Source organism: Talpa occidentalis, unplaced genomic scaffold, assembly GCF_014898055.3.
Source record: "Talpa occidentalis isolate TD23 unplaced genomic scaffold, MPIMG_talOcc4v2.1 talOcc4.14, whole genome shotgun sequence".
Lineage (NCBI taxonomy): Eukaryota > Metazoa > Chordata > Mammalia > Eulipotyphla > Talpidae > Talpa > Talpa occidentalis.
Genome location: NW_023601433.1, coordinates 51,142,619 through 51,163,772, shown reverse-complemented (window position 1 = coordinate 51,163,772; position 21,154 = coordinate 51,142,619). Strand labels below are relative to the sequence as shown.

Sequence of the window (21,154 nt, the reverse complement as noted above, 5' to 3'; positions counted from 1 at the left end):
CTTTCCTTAGCTTGTTATACTCCTGAAAACTTAAGACCAGAAATGCTGCTGCTTTGAATTCCGATTGTGCTTGAACTTACTTAAAAAGAAAGTCTCATCCCACCAGCAGTGCAGGAGAGTTCCTTTTTCTCCACACCCTCGCCAACATTTGTTGTTGCTAGTTTTTTTAATATGTGCCATTCTCACTGGTGTAAGATGGTATCTCATGGTAGTTTTGATTTGCATTTCCCTGATGACAAGTGATGTTGAACATTTTTTCATATGCCTGTTGGCCATTTGCATTTCCTCTTCAGAGAAGTTTCTTTTTAGCTCTTCTGCCCATTTTTTGACAGGATTATTTTCTTTGTTGTTGTGGGAGTGCAAACTGGTCCAACCACTATGGAGAGCTGTGTGGAGATTTCTGGACCTACTAAACATAGAGCTTCCATATGATCCAGCAATTCCACTCCTAGGTATTTACCCAAAGGACACAGAAACATCAATTCCAAAGAACACCTGCACCCCTATGTTTATAGCAGCACTGTTTACAATAGCTAAGCTTTGGAAACAACCCAAATGCCCAAAAATAGATGACTGGATCAAGAAGATGTGGTACATATACACCATGGAACATTACTCAGCATTCAAAAAAGATAAGCACATGCAATTTGCAGCAACATGGATGGCGCTGGAAGGGATCATGCTCAGCGAAATAAGCCAAAAAGAAAAAGAAAAATACCGGATGGTCTCACTCATAGCAGGAATCTAGAAAACTTAAATAAGGGACCAGGAAAATGAATAACTGTAAGAAAGTGAAAATCAAAATCAACAAAAAACTATGAACCAGAGACACTTTTGGGGGGGTGGGGGGCAGGAGGGGAGGGATTGGGATCAGAAAGGGGGGGTTGCAATTGTATGGGGAATATAAAAATAAAATTTATTATTAAAAAAAAAGTCTCATCTTACACCATATACGCCAATCAGAATTCTTTAATTTTTTTATTTTTTACATATTCATATTTAAACAATATTTGCTTCCCCCCACCCCCTCAGGTGTAGTCCCCAAAGAGTTTTCTTCCCCAAGACACCCGTGCACCATCACCTCAGCCCCCTGTGCGCCTCCCTCCCTCCCTCTGATCCCTCTCCCTCCTCCTCCCCTGCAGGATGTCTCTGCTTTATAATTGTTTTGGCTTTGTTGTGTTTTGTACTGTTATTTTTTTTACCCTGATGTCTTATTTGGTTCCCCTTTATTCCTGCTATAAGTGAAACCATCTGATATTTTTTTTTTCCAATCTGGCTGATTTCACTGAGCATAATTCCTTCTAGCTCCACCCATGTTGCTGTGAATGGCGTGAGTTTATCTTTTTTGATTGCTGAATAATATTCCATGGTATATATGTACCACATCATCTTGATCCAGTCATCTATTTTTGGGCATTTGGATTGTTTCCAGGTTTTACCTATTGTAAATGGTGCTGCAGTAAACATAGGGGTACAGGTTGTCTTTTGAATCAATGTTTTTGTGTCCTTTGGGTAGATCCCTAGGAGTGGAATTGCCGGGTCCTATGGTAGCTCCATTTTTAGTGGATTGAGGAAGCTCCAGACAGCTTTCCGTAGTGCTCGGACCAGTTTGCACTCCCACCAGCAGTGCAGGAGAGTTCCTTTTTCACCACATCCTCACCAACTGCCGCGGACCAGCACAGCAGCAGACGATGAGGCCGTCTCAGGGTTGAGAGACTGCGCAGGGTGGTCAGGGATTCGGTTAAAGAAATGACAAACAGACACACTTCAAGAGAGAGTGTAAATCTGAGTGTAACTTTATTTTTGTTAGTGGTCAGTATATATATGTTTTTTCTAAAGGCATAGGAACAGTGAACATCAAAGAAATCAGTTTGTTCATAGGTTTAGCTTATCATTGACAGGGCAGTGATTTATGTCCAAAATACATCTGGACCTAGCTGCATTCCTAAGTAGACAGGTTATTAACTTTTTTTATATTCTTGTACTAATTACTACTACTATTATCTACTTATGTTTACTCATAATTAATTGTCATAGGTAAATTTATATTATAATGTAGTTAATATCAAAGGTACTAAAGTTAAGCACCTAATAGAAAGATTATTAAACTACAATTCTATTATAACACAGTGTTTAGTAATGTTTCATTTGCATTAGCCTAATTATTAAATTACGTATGCTTTTTAATTAGCAATCAATGACCAGAAAAAGGAAAGATTTTAGAGAGACAGTTGTAGCAGAATAAAGTTTGTGGGCCTTGAGAAAGCGAGATAAGGTTCCAGGTGGTCAGCATTTCTTTTAATCATCTTTGTGGCAGCTTCTGGTGGTCGTTATCTCTTGGCAGGCATTCGGCTTCTCTGCATCTTAGGGAGTTTGCTGTTCTCCCCCTGCGCGCATGGTTCCTTGCCCACGCCGGACCTCAGGGACCATGGCAACAGCCATTAGCCCTGAGGGTCACTGCAGGGGGAGGTGCAGCAACCAACATTTGTTGTTGCTTGTTGTTTTGATGTGTGCCATTCTTACTGGTGTAAGGTGGTATCTCCGTGTGGTTTTGATTTGCATTTCCCTGATTGTAAGGGATGTTGAACATTTTTTCATGTGCCTGTTGGCCATTTGCATCTCCTCTTTGGAGAAATGTCTTTTGAGTTCTTCTGCCCATTTCTTGACTGGATTGTTTATTTTGTTTTTTGTTGAGCCGTGTGAGTTCATTGTATATCTTTGTGATCAGTCCCGCATGAGTTGAATTGAGTGCAAAGATTTTTTCCCAATCAGTGGGGTGTCTCTTCTGTTTTGGTTGCTGTTTCTTGCTGTGCAGAAGCTTTTTAGTTTGATGTAATCCCAGGTGCTTATCTTTGCCTTCACTTTCTTTGCTTTGGGTGATGAGCTTTAAAGACGTTAGTGAGATGTTCGTCCTGCGGTGCTCTTTGGGGCAAGTAGGTGGGGGGAGAAGGACTGTCCAGTGACCCTGAGGTCAGTAAGAATGTGTTTAAGTTCATGGCCGGTTACTCCAGGAGTGAAACCAGGTAGATTCAAGGGCTGTGGACCAGGATTATGACTTGCAAAAGCAAAATGCTTCCGGGAAGACTAAGAACGCGTGTGCAGAGGCAGCTCACGGCCACACGACTCGTGACGGCACAGGCCAGAGGGAGAACTGATTTGCTTAGGAAAGTCCAGTGGGACCTGGACTGGCTACTAAAAACAAAGGAGGTTTGCATGGGCAGTAGCTTGGAGACGTCGCCCCTTCCCAGAGCTGCTCTGGGGGTCAGGGGTGGTTTGTTTCAAAGCAGCAGAGCTATAAAGGGGGCAAAGACAGGCTTGGGGAGAATGCAGCTTCCAAGCAGAAGAAAACAATAAAGCTGACTGGAAGCCTTGACAGCATCCTTCACTGAAACAACTGCTTTTTTCCAGCAGGCCGAGTTAGCAAAAGCACACTTAGACTTAACCCTTCCACATGCACCTTCTTCCTTGAAAGGCGGCATCTGCAGGTGCAGACAAAGATGCCTCGGGCAGGCACACTTCAAGTCCCCCTTTTCTAGCCTTCCCTCGTTCCTCTGAGCCCTTCTTAGGTGTCTGTTTTCCCTGTTCGGGCCCAAGGTCAGGCCAGTTAAGGAGAAGGACCAGAGGCTGAGGGGCTGCAACTCTCGGGCCCCAGATCCAGGTGAGAAGACCCTCCGCCACGCGCGCAGGGGGAGAGGGCATCGTGGCCACTCCCCGGGGAGGCCCATGGGATTCTCCAGCAGCCCCCAAGATGCAACCCTCGTGCCTCTGAACTTCCAGCAAACCCTTGTGAGATCCAAGGAGATTTATTCTTTTTACTTTCTCTTTTTAAAAGATTTTATTTATGCAAACAACAGCTGTGCTGTAGGCCAGAGGTGTGGGGGGTGAGAGGATTCACCAGAGACAGAGTGGGGAACAGAACAGGCAGATTGACTGAAACACACTGCTGAGGGGAGCAGCGGGCGAGACAGGAGAGGTCTGCCACGCCATGTGCCTGGGGATTGAACTCGTGCTGCAGTGGCTGTGGACAGCTTCACAGTGCTGAGACTTAACCCCTTGCGCCACCAGGGAGGCCCCTCTTTTTTATGTAATTTATATTTTACATCATTATTCATTTCTGTACAATATTTGCTCTCTCCTCTCAGGTGTAGTCCCCATAGAATTACCTCTGCCAGTGTACTTGTCCTTTGTGCTTTTCCCTTACCTGTTTGATCCCTCTCCCTCCCCTGCAGAATGTCTCTGATTTATAGTTGCCTGTTAATTTTGTTATTTATTCTTTTCTCTGATCCCTTATTTAGCTCCCCTATATTCCTCCTGTAAATGAAACCATCTGGTATTTTTCTTTTTCCTTCTGAATGAGCATAACCCCTTCTAGCTCCATCCATGTTGCTGCAAATGGCATGAGTTTATCTTTTTTGATTGCTGAGTAATATTCCACTGTGTATATGTACCACATCTTCTTGATCCAGTCATCTATTTTTGGGCATTTGGGTTAAGAGCCCCTGCTCTCTGTTCTCATGATCAACAGCAGGAAGAAACTGAACACAAATCACAAAATTTATACAAGTAAATAAATCACCATTCCTTCTGTCATGTGACTTTGACTTCTGTGTCTCCTATAAGTGTGACCATTTGGTATCTGTCCTTGTTTTCTCAGTGTATCTCAGCAAAATGTCATTAGGGTCACCCATGTTGTAGCATATTGCAGAATTTCCTTCCTTTCGAGGATGAATAATATTCCATTGCAGACATAGGTCACATTCGTTATCCAGTCATCTGAGGGTGGACACCTTGGGTTGTTTTCATGTTTTAGCTGTTGGAAACAATACTGCTATGAACAGGGGGATGCAATTATCTCTTTGAGACCCTGTGTTCAATTCTTTTGGGTTTATCTCTGCAAGAGGGATTGCTGGGTTGGTCCTACAAAAATTCTGCTTTTATGTATTGAGGAACTGCCATTCTGTCTTCCATGGAGGTATATAACTTTGCATTCTCACCAGTGATATTTAGTGTATCAATTTCTCTTTAGTGTATCAAATATCAGTGAGGATTCACTGATATTCATTGTTTTCTGGGTTTTTGTTCTTGATAGTAGCTATTCTAATGGTTTTAAGTTTTGATTTGAATTTCCCTAATGACTGGTAATATTTTTTTTCCCAAGCATTCTTTTTTAAAAATTTTAATTATTTTATATAATTCTTACATTATTTTTCATTTTTGCATCATGTATGCATTTTCATTTTGGTTATATTCCCCATACAATTCCCACCCCCCTTATTTTGACCCTAATCCCTCCCCTCCTCCCCACCCCCCATAGTGTCTCTGGTTTATAGTTGATTGTTGATTTTGATTTTTACTTTATTATAATTAGTCTTTTTCCTGGTCCCTTATTTAGGTTTTCTAAATCCCTGCTATGAGTGAGACCATCTGGTATTTTTCTTTTTCTTTCTGGCTTATTTCGCTGAGCATGATCCCTTCCAGCTCCATCCATGTTGCTGCAAATTGCATGTGCTTATCTTTTTTGATTGCTGAGTAATATTCCATGGTGTATTGTACCACATCTTCTCGATCCAGTCATCTATTTTTGGGCATTTGGGTTGTTTCCAAAGCTTAGCTACTGTAAACAGTGCTGCTATAAACATAGGGGTGCAGGTGCCCTTTTGAATTAGTGATTCTCTGTCCTCTGGGTATATACCTAGGAGTGGAATTGCTGGATCATATGGAAGCTCTATGTTTAGTAGGTCCAGAAATCTCCACACAGCTCTCCACAGTGGTTGGACCAGTTTGCACTCCCACCAGCAGTGCAGGAGAGTTCCTTTTTCTCCACATCCTCATCAACATTTGTTGTTTTGATTTGCATTTCCCTGATTACAAGTGATGCTGAACATTTTTTCATATGCCTGTGGGCCATTTGCATTTCCTCTTTGGAGAAGCTTCTCTTTAGCTCTTCTGCCCATTTTTTGACTCGATTATTTTCTTTGTTGTTGTTGAGTCTTATGAGCTCTCTCTAGATTTTTGTGATCAGTCCTTTATCATTAGTGTTGGGTGCAAAAATGTTGGGTCTCCCAGTTGGTGGGGTTTCTCTTTGTTTTTGTTATTGTCTCTTTTGCTGTGCAGAAGCTCTTTAATTTGATGTAGTCCCAGCTGTTGATCTTTGCCTTCACTATCACTGCTTTGGGTGATGTGTCTGTAAAGATGTCTTTGAGGTGCATGTCATTTAGTGTTTCGCCTATATTTCCTTCTGTATATTTTATGGTTTCGGGTCTTATGAATGACTGGTAATGTGCTTATTGGGAATTTGCGTGTCTTCCCTGGAGAATGCCAGGATGAGTCCCTTGTCCATTTTTGAATTGGTGTTTTTTTTTTGTTGAGGGTTAGGAGTCTTCTATATAATCTAGATATTAACCACTCACCTGATATATGACTTATAAATATTTTTTCCTCAATCTGTGGATTGCTTTTCCACTCTGTTGATAGTGTTCTTCAATGCACACATTTTAACAATCCTCACAAAGCCCTAAGTTTCTATTTCATTGCCAATGCAGTTGGTAGGAAGGATGTCCTCTCATGCTCTTTGATATTCTTAATCACCTCTCCCCTGATTGCTCCCACCTACAGTCATGGGGGACCCACCTCAAGTGCTCTGGCTGCTGCTGGAAGCAGGTTTGCAGCTGAGTCCTCCCCTTTGGGGTGTCCAGGCTCTCACTGGCCACACCCTTCACCCCTGCAGAGAGGTCACTGCTGTGAGATCAGCCCTGGGCAATGTTTTGTTGGGGCCTGGGAACGTTTCTACTGACTCAGCTGCATCCAAATGTTTTTTCCTTCCTTCTGCCTGGGGAAGGGATGACTTCTGCAATTTATCATCTGTGGGCATCTGCTCAGGTCAGCACCATCCAGGTTTCTCACAACTGCAACAGAAGGGACTGGGCAGGAATGTGGCTCCCACAATTTCTGAGTGAGATGCGCAGGTGGATGAGCCTACTGGCAAGTGGTGTTGGACTCCCCGCAACCACAGGGGCACTTTTGTGAATGAATGTCTTTGTTGAAAAAGGACAAAAATCATTTTCTGATGCCACGGTGCCGACATCTCACGTGTGTTCCTCTTCCTGTTCGTTTCCCTTGGTCTGTTTCTCTTCTCCCTTTACACAAACATCTCAGCTGTTATTCACTCGACCGCATTCCCTCTTCCTGCTTCCTTAATTATATCCAATCTCTCCAATTACCTGAGGAAAAATTACTCTCCAGTAATCCTTAACCCTGCAGATCTCTCTAGCTAAGGCGATTGCTTTCCTTTTAAACTTCTTGGTTTTAAAAGTAATATCCATAGTAATACTATTCAGTAGAAAAAAGAAACATCCAAAACTGAATACTGGGTCATCTGAGCACCTTTCTTCCCTAGCTCCTGCCTACCTTAATTTTTTTTTTAAAGATTTATTTATGCATACAAGAGCTGGGGTACAGGCCAGAGGTGAGGGGGTGAGAGGATTCACCAGAGACAGAGCAGGGAACAGAACAGGCAGACTGACTGAAATACACTGCTGAGGGGAGCAGCGGGTGAGACAGGAGAGGTCCGCTGTGCCATGTGGGTTGCTCCCTGGCCGGCTGGGGATCGAACTCATGCTGCAGAGGCTGCGGATTGCTTCATAGTGTTGTGCTTAACCCCTTGCGCCACCAGGGAGTCCTCTACCTTAATTTTTAAAAGCCTTCCCTGGTTCTTTCCCCTCCTGTTTTCTGCTTTCTCTGTACCCTGTAGTCCTATATTTCTTCATTTCCTCTAACTGTGGCTTACCATTAGACTGTTGTATTTTATTGGCACCCCCACTAGGAGACAAATTGTATGGAAACAGAAAATGTCACTATCATATATTCAGCATCTAACAGATGCTGTTGTTCAAATACTTGTTAAATGAATGAACTAGTGTTTATACAGTCATCTGAACTTCCTTAGGTTTCTACAACTTACTGATCTGCTCTTGTCAGCTCTCAGGTAATCAAGTCAGTTCCCTAGTACACATTTGTTCAGTGAATACTGGTAATAGGTAAGGTGCTGAAGAGGCATGTACTGGTAAGACAAAGTCTTTTAGGCGCTCTGTCTGGTACAGGTACTGGATGAAATGTGGACATTTCATCAAATAGAGACAGGCCACAAGCATAGCACACATACTGTGTTTTGAAGGTTAATATACATTAAAATTCATTTTATTTGTTTTTGGATCCTTCTGGGCGTGGGAAGTCTACAGATGGGCCCTAATCTATGAAATGCAATTTTACGCAGCCTCATTTGTGCATGTATGTGAATTTTTCAGGAAGGCCCATATTCATTTGCATGAGTAAAGCCGTGTCTATGAAAGGGTGGCCTATCAGCAAACTTTGGGAACTTGTTAGAAATGCAGATACTGGAGGTGGGGCCCTCGGTGTTTTAAGCAGCTCACCAGATGACCTTGACATACAAAGTCTGAAAACTCCTGGATTCCTGCCAAAGGAAAGGGCTAAGCTACTTAAGGCATGATGGATGGGATAGTGGGGGATAAGGGCCGGAGAGAGGAGACACTGGCCCCAACTAGGGCACATTATCCAACTGGAATGAGTGACGGGGAGATGGCGGACTTGAGTCTAGATGTATGAAATGGATGCTATTTCAAATGGTTATTTTTTTATATATACTTTTTTTATTTTAAAGATTTATTTACACAAGAACCAGGGTATAGGCCAGATGTGCGGGAGGGTGAGAGGATTCACCAGAGACAGAACGGGGTACAGAACAGGCAGACTGACTGAAGTACACTGCTGAGGGGAGCAGCGGGCGAGACAGGAGAGGTCTGCTGCGCCATGTGGGACCCTCGCAGGCCAGCCAGGATGGAACCAGCGCTGCGGAGGCTGTGGACAGCTTCACAGCACGGCGCTCAACCACCTGAGCCACCAGGGGAGGCCCTATTTCAAATGTTTATTGAGGAATTTCCTACTAGCCTAGTATAAGGGTTAAAAAAAATGTACTTTGTGATCAAGCAGACCCGGATTTTTTGAGAACTGGTGAAAATGTTGAGTCTTTTTTTAGAGCTGGTAGGAGCAAAATCATTCTATGTAAAACTGAACAAAAAAGTCCCCAATGGATAATCCTGCAGCATGGGCTCGCCATGTGCTATAGTTGTGTTTGGTATGGAGGAGTGGACCAAAGTAATTACTAAAGCCAGTTTTTTTTAAATACATTTATTAACCAATGTTAACACATTAAATGAATCTATATATTGCTAGTCAGAGCAGCTTACAAAATGCCAGAATGCATCATAAAACTGGACAGCCACAATGAGTAATTACAATGTGCATAGTGGCTAAGCTCAACACCTTGATATAGCTTTATGATTTGCAGAAAAATTTTAATGATTCCTAAAACAATCAATTGTAATTTTACCTAAAACTTTTACAAAACCAGGCCACAATCTTTTTTTAATTTTGTTTTTTTTTTTTTTTTTTAAACACACAGTTTTCACGCTGTAGTAACTTGGAAATGTGCAACCGTGTCAACGGAGACAAAAAAGCCAAAGTAACACGAATCTTACTTTCATGCAGCTATCAGTTAAATAGTACATACTCTGGAATGATTTTACACCAAAAATATTTCCACAAGAACTTGCTCTCATAGGGGTGGATCGAAGTTTTAAAACTTGAAAAACAATCAGAGAAGGTAAGTATTCCTGGTTACAACGTCTCAATCAGACCACGCACGCACCGTGGCAACACTGACTAATTACACAGCAACAAGGAGGGACCTACAATGCCTGTCACTGCCTATTCAGGGACAGCATTTGAAATGGGGCTACTGGGCAGTTCTTACCAGCCACTGGGCACCACGGGGGCAGTAGCTTGTCGATTAACTTGTGTCACCACCATCTGCAAGAGCATCAGGACGGGATGGATGATCATTTCACAGAAGACTTAGTTACATTTTTATCTTTAGAGTGAACCTGACAAACCTGGAGAAAACTTTTTAAAGGTTTTCCTCCTGATTCTTCCACTTCCATTGTGTGACTGCTTTAATAAATATCAAAGGTCTAAATAAATATTTACAAATTATTTTTCTAACCTTAAAAAATTAACTAAATGATAAATGGGACTTGGACTTGGTCTAAGATCAGTCTTTGAAAAAAAAAACAAATTGTGGTTTTTTTTTTTTTTTTTTTTAAAAAAAAAAAGTAATTTGTTTTCCTGGCTATTTTATATATCTATGTATAAAAAAATTATTCAACTATCGATCCATTCCTATTGGTAATGCTTCTTAATCCAGACATTCCGCAAAATACAGACTTTTTACAAATCACGGCATCTTTAATACAAGAAAATTAACATGCATTATTCTTCATTCTGTGTACAGTGAGGGAGTTCATTAGTAGGCAATGACCCATTACTACAAACATAACGGCTTCTGTGAAACTTAAGTGCTTTCTTTCCTTTTAGTATTAACTTACAATACACGAGGTGACACCAGATAATAGGCAATCAGATGATATTTGGGAGGGAAGGGAAGCATTATAGAATTTGTATGCCTCATCTATAATTTCATGTATGGATAAAGGTAGTTTTTGGCTTTTTATTTTCTTTTTTGTTTTGTTACAAGCACTCATGTTAGGACAAAGATGAAATGTGCAAACTTTAAAATTTAAATATTCATTTTCTCTAAGATCCAGCTCAGTAAAAGATTACCCCAGTTCCCTGCAATTTTAAACTACAAGATCAAAGCTAATAATTTGTTATAAAAGTTATATATTGAAAAGAAATAATGAAAAACACAATTGGGAAATATTTAAGAAAAAATATGCAGGACTAGCACCTGCTGTGTCAACCCTGTTCCCTAAATTCAATCATATACCCACTGGCATAACCAATAGATAATGCCTTTAAACAGTAAAGTAAGCTGAACAAAACCAGCTCAACAAGGTTAAGAAATAAATTTCACATCAAGGTAGTATGTTTTATTTCTGACACAGTTCTGTAGTTCTTACATTCAGATCTACTTTAAATGTTCTTTGTTAAACTCACTTGTATTCACCTGCGGATATTTAAAGATCTGTTGTTTAAAGGTTAAAATCTCTGTAAAACCTAAAAATGTTTTAAAATTTGCTGAAAATGCAACAAATTCTCAATTAAAATTTTTTAAAATAATACCCTCCACTGATGTTACTTTTACCCCCTGAAAAACTCCGGAGGAGCATTAACAAAAGATTTAAACTACTGTGCAAAATTTCTTCACGAAAAGTGTTTAAAGGCTGGTGCAAAATGGGAAGCAAATTCTAAACAATTTTGGCTTCTTGGAAACAAAAACCGCTGTGTCTGAGAAGAGTAATAACTGGCGATTCTCCAGGAAGAACCAGCCTTCATCTTTTCCGGCGACAGGTACGCTTGTGTTCGGCGTGCCAGTGCTCCTGCTGACACTTGATGGAGCAGTATGACGTGTTCCAGCAGCAGTGGTACATGGCCTCCTCCTCACAGTTGTAGCACTACAGACAAGAAAGCAAGACCACCATTGGTATTGAATGCACAGGGAACAAGTGGAAATGGCATTCTTTTGAAGTTGTGCTTTCTTAAAATATTTTTTTATGACTTTTGCTTTCTTTTCTCAAGTATAGTCCCCATAGAATTCCCATCACCAACTCACCTATGCGCCATCACCATACTGCCCTGTGCTCTTTCCACCTTCATTTTGATCTCTCTCCCTCCCCTCCCCAGAGAATGTCTCTGATTTACAGTTGTCTGTTTTTGTTTTGTTGTGGTTTTTTTTTCCCCCTTGATCCCCTCCGCCCCATGAAGTTGTACCTTTACACTCATAACACCAAGCACATCTAAACATGTTTTACATCCTGAGCAGGCCAGCAAGAGACAATGAAATGACAGACATCTACACATTCAAACTCACCTGGCACATCATCAATTTTTTTCATCTCTACCATTCCCATCAGCACAAAAACATAATTTCTATTTTCTTAAACAGGTCTTGAGGGGGCCCTGGGAAGACGGGAGAGCACAAAAGCACCAGAAATCTCCCACCCGGACTACCAGAGTCAGAATCTGTCTGAAATTGCTATTTTGAAGTTCTAAGAGTCTGCGGAAGACGTGCAGCTCCCAGAGGAACAGTCGCATGGTAAATTGCAGTGAACAGTCCATTTTGACTCTTTACGGGGTAGCAGCTACTCCCCCGACCCCTAGCAGGACTTGTGCACGCCCTTCTGGCGCAAACTGCACACAGCTTATGGGAGGCAGGGTGCGCAAAAAGGATCCTGTCCTTCAAACACTGGGATCTGTGCTGATTTCCTGCTTCTAATTCACAGAGTTAAAAAGACGAGGCTATTCTTGAACACTAATTTGCCAGAAATGTGTAAAGGAATCCTACAGGTTAAAGAATATGGGACAGCAACTTGAAGCAGTATGGAGAAATCAAAGTAACATATGGGTAAGTAAGAAAGATTGTATTTTTTTTTTATAATAATGGCATATAATTTCCCTTTTGTTTTCTACATGATTTATTAAGAGACTAACACTGAAACAAAGAATTAGTATAAAAGCTAGTAGCACCATAAATTTTATTTTTAACTCCAAGGAGACTAATGTGTTTAAAGTAATTTTTAGTTTGTTTTTGGGCACACATTAGATAAAGGGCATGTAGGAAACAAGTGGAAGACCTTCCCTATCAGTAGTTACTTTAAATGTACAGGGATTAAACTATCCAATCAGAAGCCAGTGACTGGCAGAATGGTCAAAAACATTTGATCTGATTATACGCTGACTACAAAAGACTCATTCTCACTCCACAAAGGCTGAAGTGAAAGGATGGATAAAGACATCCCATAACAGTAGTAGCCAAGGGAAAGTGAAGGTGGCTATACATTAAATGAGGGGAAAAAAAAGTTTAACAGAGCAAGAAGATGTAAAAATCAAAAACATCTCCAGAATTTAAGTCAAAAGTAGTTTTGTCTTACTAAAACCCCATTCACAAAATAGAACCTGACAAAAGATAAGTTAAAAAAAGGATTTAAACTACATGATAAACCAACTAGATCTAACAGACATGAACACAGCGCTCCAACCGGTAGCAGCACAGATTCCTCTCATGTGCACAGGGGCATTTTCCAGGATAAACCATGTTTTAGGCTACAAATTTAAGTCCCATTCTATATGAAAAGGCAGACATACAAAAAGTCTTCTCTGACAAAATATAAAGGATAAAGTAAGAAATCAAAAACAAAACTGGAAAAGTGACAAAATTGTGGAAATTAAACAATACACTTTTAAACAATCAATGCCTCAAAGGAGACATTCCAAAGGGAAATGTGAAAATACCTGGAGATAGTGAAAATGAAACATGACACACAAAGAGCTATGGGATGCCGAGAGGCAGTGCTCAGAAGGACATGTATAGCTGTAAATACACCAAAAAGATCTTAAATCAGTTCACCTAAGGAATTATTTCCTTTCTAGCAAAAGGAAGGAAATAATAAAGATTAGAGCAGAGATCAATAGAGAACAGATATCAGTAACATTACAAAGTTCTTTGAATAGACCAATAAAATTAAGCTAGATGGACTAAGAAAAGACAGAAATAACTAAAATCAGAAATGAAAAGTGGAGATTTTTACTCTGATTCAAATATAAATAGTATTGTAAAACAGTACCATTACCAGTTCTTCACCAGAGGATACCTGTCACTAACAAAGTGACTGAATAAGAAAAAAGATTTTCTTATTAAAGAAAAAAGAAACCCTCGTACATTTTGGTGGGAATGTAAATTGGTGCAGCATGTATGGAAACAACGTAGATTCCTTAAAAACTTAAAACCAGAAATACCATATGATCCAGCAATTCCACTCCTAGGTTTTTATCCAAGAACATGAAAACACTAATTTAAAAAGATATATATATATATACCCCTACATTCATCACAGCATTATTCACAGTAGTCAAACAGATGAGTAGACGAAGAAGATGTGGTATATGTAGAAAATAATGGGATAATACTCAGCTACCTTAAAAGGTGAAAGCTTGCCTTTTGTGACAATATGGATGGAAGTTGGTTATGCTACAGCAAAATCAAAGAGAAAGAAAAATACTGGACAATTTCACTCCTATGTGAAATAATTCTTCTAAAACATGGTGGTTACCAGAGGTGAAGAGAATGAGGGGTGGGGAAGAACAGGGAGAGGAGTGAATTTAATAGTGTGAATGGCACTAGAACTATGGTGTTGAGTTTGGGGTGGTGTATACACAGGGCTGTGAAGCTGTATTCCTGAAAGTTAGATAGTATCAGAAACCAATGGCAAATTAATAGAAAATAAAACCGAGTTATGAGTAAACTGCCAATTAGCTAAGCTCTATGGAGGACCTACATGCTCAGAAGCATCTAATCTAGGTGGAAGACAAAAGTCACAAACAGATGTGACAGAAAATGAACTACTTGGTCAGATTCTAGGCAGAATAAGACACCAGTGAAATGTCACATTTCTTTAATACAATCCAATGTATACATATTAAGTGCGTATTAACCCATATACAGTGAAAATCTGAAAATCCTTTATTTGCTCTTGTGATAGTTATATAAACTAATTGTTTTATAGTCTAGCATAATTTCAAATTAACAAAATCCTGAGCAATTATAATAGTAAGGTAGGATTTGGAGTTGAGAGGTCATAGGACTTTAAGTAAAATTTAAAAAATTAAAGCTTAAAATTATTTCAAGGATTATTTTGCATGTTATATAGCTCTAGACTGAGTTTCATCATACCTGTGGCACATCTCCAGAAATCAGATTCTAAAAAATATCAGTATTTACCCACTGCTTCTTCTTGGTCTGAGAAATTAATTGTTTGTGCTGTGTTGCTAGCTTCTTGATTTCTTCTACAAATTCTTCTTTACATTTTTCCTTTACTTGCTTACATTTTCTGTCCATCTCACCCTGCATATTGGCTACAGCTTTATTTACAGCTTGTCTTTTTTCTTCTTCCATTTCAGAACGCAACTGAAATGAAAAAAAAAAAATTAATTCACAGTGTCACCTCATGATTTATACAGACCATCTACATTTAAACAAAACCCTGAAACGTAGCTTCTGCTTAAGTGACATACCACTTTCCTTTTATTGCACTAAATGCTGTAAAATGTTTAGCTGAGAAAACTACCTTTACTAATGGAAAGTATCATAAAAGATTTATAGGACCATTTTAAAAAGCAGATACCTCATTGACCCATAAGAAAAAGAAGCTAAATCACTGTGGGGAAATGATTTTCACATCTTGCTGAGGTGTCAGAAGCAACACCCACTGTGGTGATGTTTTACCTTTTCTAGAGCTTCTCGTACAACTCTTTCAGTTTCTCGCTTGTGATCAGACTTCATTCTGTCTTTAAAGTCATTGAAGATTTTGGTGTACTTGTCATGGCACATACTCTGACACACTCCATCACCGGTGGTCTGGGTGCTTCGATGAAGCATTCTTGGGGAAGAGGCACTTAACTTCTTGGTCTGAGTTGACACTGAAACTTTTTCAATTGGCTGAGGCATTGTGGGGATTTCCTGGCTAGAACTTACTGCTTCAGTTTCAGGCTCTGGTTCCTAAAGGGTAAGGAAAGTGCTTACATATAAAACAAAACATAATTCACTAGCTCAAGCTCTATTATGATAAAAGTATAGTAATATATATATAAATGGCCATATAATAAACTGGTTAAAAAAAAACCCACAAAATTAAGATATAAGTTCTATGTATCTTTTACTGCAATTAAAAATTTTTAGGGCTTCCCTGGTGGCCTAGGGGTTAAGTTTCAGCACTGCCAAGGCCTGAGTTCAGTGCCCAGACAGGGAGCTAACCCACCTATGGCAAAGCAGACCTCTCTTGTCTTGCCCGCTGCTCCCCTCATCAGTGTATTTCAGTAAATTCACCTGGTCTGCTCCCCGCTCTGTCTGGTGAAGCCCTTCATCAACCTCACCCCTGACCTATACCCCAGTTCTTCTACGCAAAAATAAATAAAATCTTAAAATTTTTTTCAGTGTTTAAAAACCATGCAACTAGTTGTGACAATAATTCTAAACAGAAACTTCATTTACTATTTCATTCTGTATTAATATGGTTTTTGCTTTTATAGTAGTATATCATAAAATAAAAACTCATTATCATCTTACAATCTCTTCTCTGGACTGGATTCATTAACAAATTTCCTAAAATTCTTAACTACTTCTTACTATGTGTTTGACCCATACCCAGATTTACACCTGGTTGAAAAGATACATGGATTCTATAATTTAAAATGCTGAGCTTAACCATAGCTCCCTCCAGGGTTTTTTTTTTTTTTTTTGTGGGACCCTCGCCGGCGGCCGGGGAAAGAACTGGCGCTGCAGAGGCTGCGTGCAGCCTCACAGCCCAGCACTCAACCGCTGCGCCACCAGGGGAGGCCCTCCCTCCAGTTTTTAAACACGGGCTAATCAATTAATTAGATAAACACATTATTTTAATGTTGTAATATTTAATGTTATCAGTTCCCAGGAAATGCAGCTACTCTATGGTTGCCTAAATTGACTTCAGTGTCTGATCATGTGTGTCATTCTAGTGACAGCAGGAATGGACAAGAGGGCAGAAGACTGGGAGTAAACGTGACCGATACTATTTCACTGACGGCAATGCATTTCACAAGCACCTGTCAGAAGCAACTGTCTTGACCATAACTTTGAAAATATTTCCTTTTTCAATCACCACTGGGCACTGCAAGGTGAGCAACTTACTTCTTTTTTGGGTTCCACACTTTGATTACGTCGTCCTTTCTTTGCTCTTGGTTCTTGAGTGACCTTTAGCTGTGGGCATCATAAAAGTAACATCATGTTATTCCAGACACTATGAAACACATCTCTTCTAAAATACTAGTCATGGCTCACAGGTGAAGAGTGAGCAACTTACTCCTTTTTCATAAGCTCATTCAAAATCATATAGTTAGTACCCAGTGACAGGCCACTCTGGTGTGGATGGCCTAAGAGAGCTAAGGCATCTTTGTAAGAGGTAGAAATGTACTGAATTTTTTCAAACCAGGTCAGGATCAGGGTTATTGGTAGCTTTTCTGTTTATTTGAATTGGTTAGGTTTCTTCTCAGAACACTTTTAAAATGTTTGTAAGAATGGAGGGAAAATGGTCAGAATCCGCTCACCACAGTGCAGAGTGTGCAGTCACAATTTGCACATTTAAAATAACAGAGAGGGGCCTCCCCGGTAGCGCAGCGGTTCAGCGCTGGGTTGCGAAGCTGCCCGCAGCCTCTGCAGCGCCGGTTCGATCCCCGGCTGCTCCATGGCCACCAGAGGAGGGTCCCACATGGCACGCAGACCTCTCCTGCTGCACCCGCTGCTCCCCTCAGCAGTGTACTTCGGTCCTTCTGCCTGTTATGTTCCCCGCTCTGGCTCTGGTGAATTCTCTCACCCTCCCGCGCTTCTGACTATACCCAGTGCGTGTATAAATAAATAAATAAATCTTTAAAAAAAAATAAACTTACACCTGAACTGTGAAAAAAAATAAAAAAACAGAGAGGCAGTTTCTTACCAGGACCCAACTCACCTGCTCATTACTAGTGGAGGAGATGCTGGATTCCGCCTCCTCTTCACCTCGGTCTTCATTCTTAGACTTCCAAAATCTTCCCTCTCGAAGGAAACGCTGATGCAGTTCCAGCTCATCGCAAGCCTTTTTCCATCCCATGCTCCGTTTGACATGTAGTCGATGAACATTGACTGTGATGTCCTGTATGTTTTCAGAGGGGATCCAGGCCCTACGGACAGCAGTTGAAGGTAGTTAGAAACTTTCAAAATACCCTATTTAGTGACAATTCTTATTTACTGAGCCTGTTAATTATGGTTTGAAGGAAAAACTCTTACCAAGTAGAAAACAGGTGAGGTGACTTTTTCCACAATCATCAAAGTTCTCAGAATTGGAGTGATTCACAAATTACTTTAGAATTATTCACTTTTTTTTTTTAGTCACTTTAGCTTTTCATTTAATACTGTAAGTCAAAAATCTAGCTATTTGCAGATCATAACTATAGAATCATTTGAAAATGCTCAGAATTTTCATGAGATACATAAATAGAAAATAAGGTCATCTAAAAAATATTACCTGTTATAGTTATATCATGTTCCTATTCATTAGATAAACCATGGTCAATAAATAGAGAAGTATTTGAAGTAATAAAGCACTTAACTATGAACATAACTTTTAAGTGTCTGAATTAGGTGTAATATTGACCTAAAACTATAGAATGCAAACTCCATTTTGTTCTATTGAGAAGAATGCTAAAACTTCAAGAAAACATTCCTGGGTATTAATGACTTAATTTGGTCTCCATCTAGAATGTTCTATCAACTCAACAAATGTTTACTGTATGCCAGGGGAAAGCATCACACCAAGTAAACAATGTGAATATCTGGGACCTAGCTGATCTGGAGTATTACTGCTTCATTTGACAGTTGAAGATGGAATTATCAGTGGCTGGACCAAGTGAGTATAATTGTGATCCTAATTATTAGGATGACATATCTGCATAAGCAAGCCTCTGCCTTTAAAGAGCTTACATGTTATCAGAAAGAACTGAAAAATTATAATGCAATGCAGCATGTAGCCAGGATTAATGCCAGCATGTTCTGGAGAAGGGGTTTTCATTTGATTGTATGTGGTTAGACATTGGGCTTGATGTTGAAAGATGAGTTAGGATCTAAAGAGGAGACCATATGTGGATGAAATTCCAAGCAGAGGGAATGCCAAGATGGCAAACTGTAGGTATGCATGAGCCAATTAGTAAGATAGGTACGAAGGTACAGATTGGAACACAGCACTACGAAAACACAAAGATTTATTTTTTTCCGTCTTTTGTTTAAATGTACTAGGTATCAGAGTTTTTTCACTCCTGGCCTGTAATTATGATGATGTAGAAACACTAAACCTATGATTGTTCTGAGAGAATTGGGACACATCTGCCTTAGCTATAAATACAGACTTCCAACTTGCAGGTATACAAGCCAAACTGTTAGCTTTACAATTTAAAAGCACATTTAAAATATAAAATATTCCATATCATTATAAATTAATAATAGGTGAAAATGTTAAATCTTAACTGCCATATAAATATTTATGAATGTTACATCAGCAGTATCTCACCTGACACAGTGCTTTGTTAGGTCAGAGCAAACTAAAATACATTTTGAAATACTCTAAACTCTAACACAAAGAGTGCAAAGGAAATTTTGCCTGTAGAAGAGAGTACCTTACCCATTAGATTTTGAATTAATATTGTATTTACTCTTCCAGTCAACAAGTATTTATTGAGTACCAGGCAGTCAATGAAAGTGCTTCAGTCTACTGTTAAAAAGCCATGCTTATGGAGAGAGATTTGTTACGAGCTGTGCTGACCAATTCAAAATAACTTGTGACCTCACAGTATTATTCCCCGTAAGTTAAAGGAATACCCCACAATTTAGGGTCCATATCATAAAAAGAGATGTAATCTAATTGGCTATATCTGTCAATCCAAAATGCTCTGACTATATGCAGTGTACAATGATTCAGTGATGGCAACTCAAAATATCCTACTTCTTGCAGGTCTCAAATTTCCTGTTTCTGCCCCATCCCACCCTCAACCTATACAGCACAGAAAGATCTGCCTTGTTGACACAGACCTTACCAGCTACGTTTTTTTCCTCAGGCAGGCAAAAGCTTGCAGAACCCACACAATATTGGGTCTCATATTGAATGATTCACAGTTGCCTTTCTTTTTGGAATCTGGAAATTTGCTCAGTCTAGAAAAGGAGCAGCAAGTTCTGTTTTGAGCATACAGAAAGGACTAGTTCAAAACCATTTAAAATTTTTCCCTTCCATCTATGTATAAAGATTATGATGAGGGCCTCCCCGGGGCGCAGTGGTTGAGTGCTGGGTTGCGAGGCTGCCCGCAGCCTCTGCGGCACCGGTTCGATCCCCGGCTGCACCCTGGCCACCAGAGGAGGGTCCCGCATGGCACACAGACCTCTCCTGCTGCTCCCCTCAGCAGTGTACTTCGGTCCTTCTGCCTGCTCTGCTCCCCGCTCTGGTGAATTCTCTTACCCTCCCGCGCTTCTGAATGTACCCAGTGCTTGTATAAATAAATAAATAAAAATCTTTAAAAAAAGGTTAATTTTAAAAAAAAATTATGAACTGGCAAAATAGCTATTGGTGGTGATTGCTTCATAGCACTGTGAATGTTTTTGCTGCCACTGAATTGTATACATAGAAATGATTATGTAAGTTTATTTTTTGAAGGAAATTAATGAAAATTTGTAGTCGTAAACCTGTTACCTAAATGATTAAAGCTCACGATTATTTCAATATCCTTATGTGCTAGAGTATAATTTTTAAGGTGTGTCCTCATCAATCATTTATTTCAGGTATCTTAGTGGACACACTGGAATGAGGAAAAGCAAAGGAAAAATATTCTGGATTTACAGTGAAATTGCAGCTCTATTATTTTCTAAATTAAAAACAACTTCTCAAGAGTTCAAGCTGTCCAGAATTTTTACATAAAATCTTCCAGGAAGCAATCTAGGGGTAACAAAAATTTCTGGAAACTTAATTCTGATTTAATTATCTGATTTATTATCTTCAGATAATAAACTGACTCAGGTAGATTAGTTCAAATATTCTTTTAAAACATTACATAGTATACTGAATGACAAAAAAGAAAAAAATACAGGTGAAAAATTCTGATCATTGGATTGTTCTTATCTAACAGTATAGATTTTAAAATAGCTGAATTCCTGGCACTTTTAAGCTGTGCTTTATTTAATGAAAATTTAAATACTGAATTAAAACTTTTCCCATTGTTTACATATTTATATTATACTGCTTACCAAGTATTTGCTACATGCCATGCACTATGCTTAGGTCTTTATAAAAACATGTCTCATAAGATTTTTTCAGATTTAAAGACATTATTATTTAGGCCCTTATTTTACAAGTGAGGAAACAAGGCTCAGGGAGACTAACTTATCTAAGATGAGAGTAGTAAATGATGAAGCAGTTCACAAATCTGATGGCTCTGACCTTCCCTGGTATCAATTTAGATATGGGTAGTTTTTCTCAAGTGTACACTGACTCCCTGCTGGCTGTGATGGAAAATTAAA

At 39.6% G+C, this 21,154-nt stretch overlaps 1 protein-coding gene across 12 annotated transcripts in view; it reads right to left on the bottom strand.

Annotated features, from left to right (window-relative positions):
- Positions 1 to 9,185: 9,185 nt before the first annotated feature.
- The window catches only part of ZMYND11 (zinc finger MYND-type containing 11), a 113,117-nt gene continuing 101,148 nt past the window's right edge, over positions 9,186 to 21,154 (bottom strand). For 9 of the 12 annotated variants that reach the window (XM_037510519.2, XM_037510518.2, XM_037510517.2 and 6 more), the window contains 5 exons: positions 17,571 to 17,778; positions 16,754 to 16,822; positions 15,317 to 15,589; positions 14,813 to 14,998; positions 9,209 to 11,489 (listed from right to left, as the gene is read on the bottom strand). In XM_037510519.2, coding sequence (XP_037366416.1) covers positions 11,367 to 11,489; positions 14,813 to 14,998; positions 15,317 to 15,589; positions 16,754 to 16,822; positions 17,571 to 17,778 — 859 coding nt within the window. In that variant the 3' untranslated portion in view covers positions 9,209 to 11,366. Of the gene's footprint in view, positions 11,490 to 14,812; positions 14,999 to 15,316; positions 15,590 to 16,753; positions 16,823 to 17,570; positions 17,779 to 21,154 lie in introns of all 12 variants that reach the window. The other 3 variants (XM_054695048.1, XM_054695049.1, XM_054695046.1) reach the window with 2 other exon arrangements.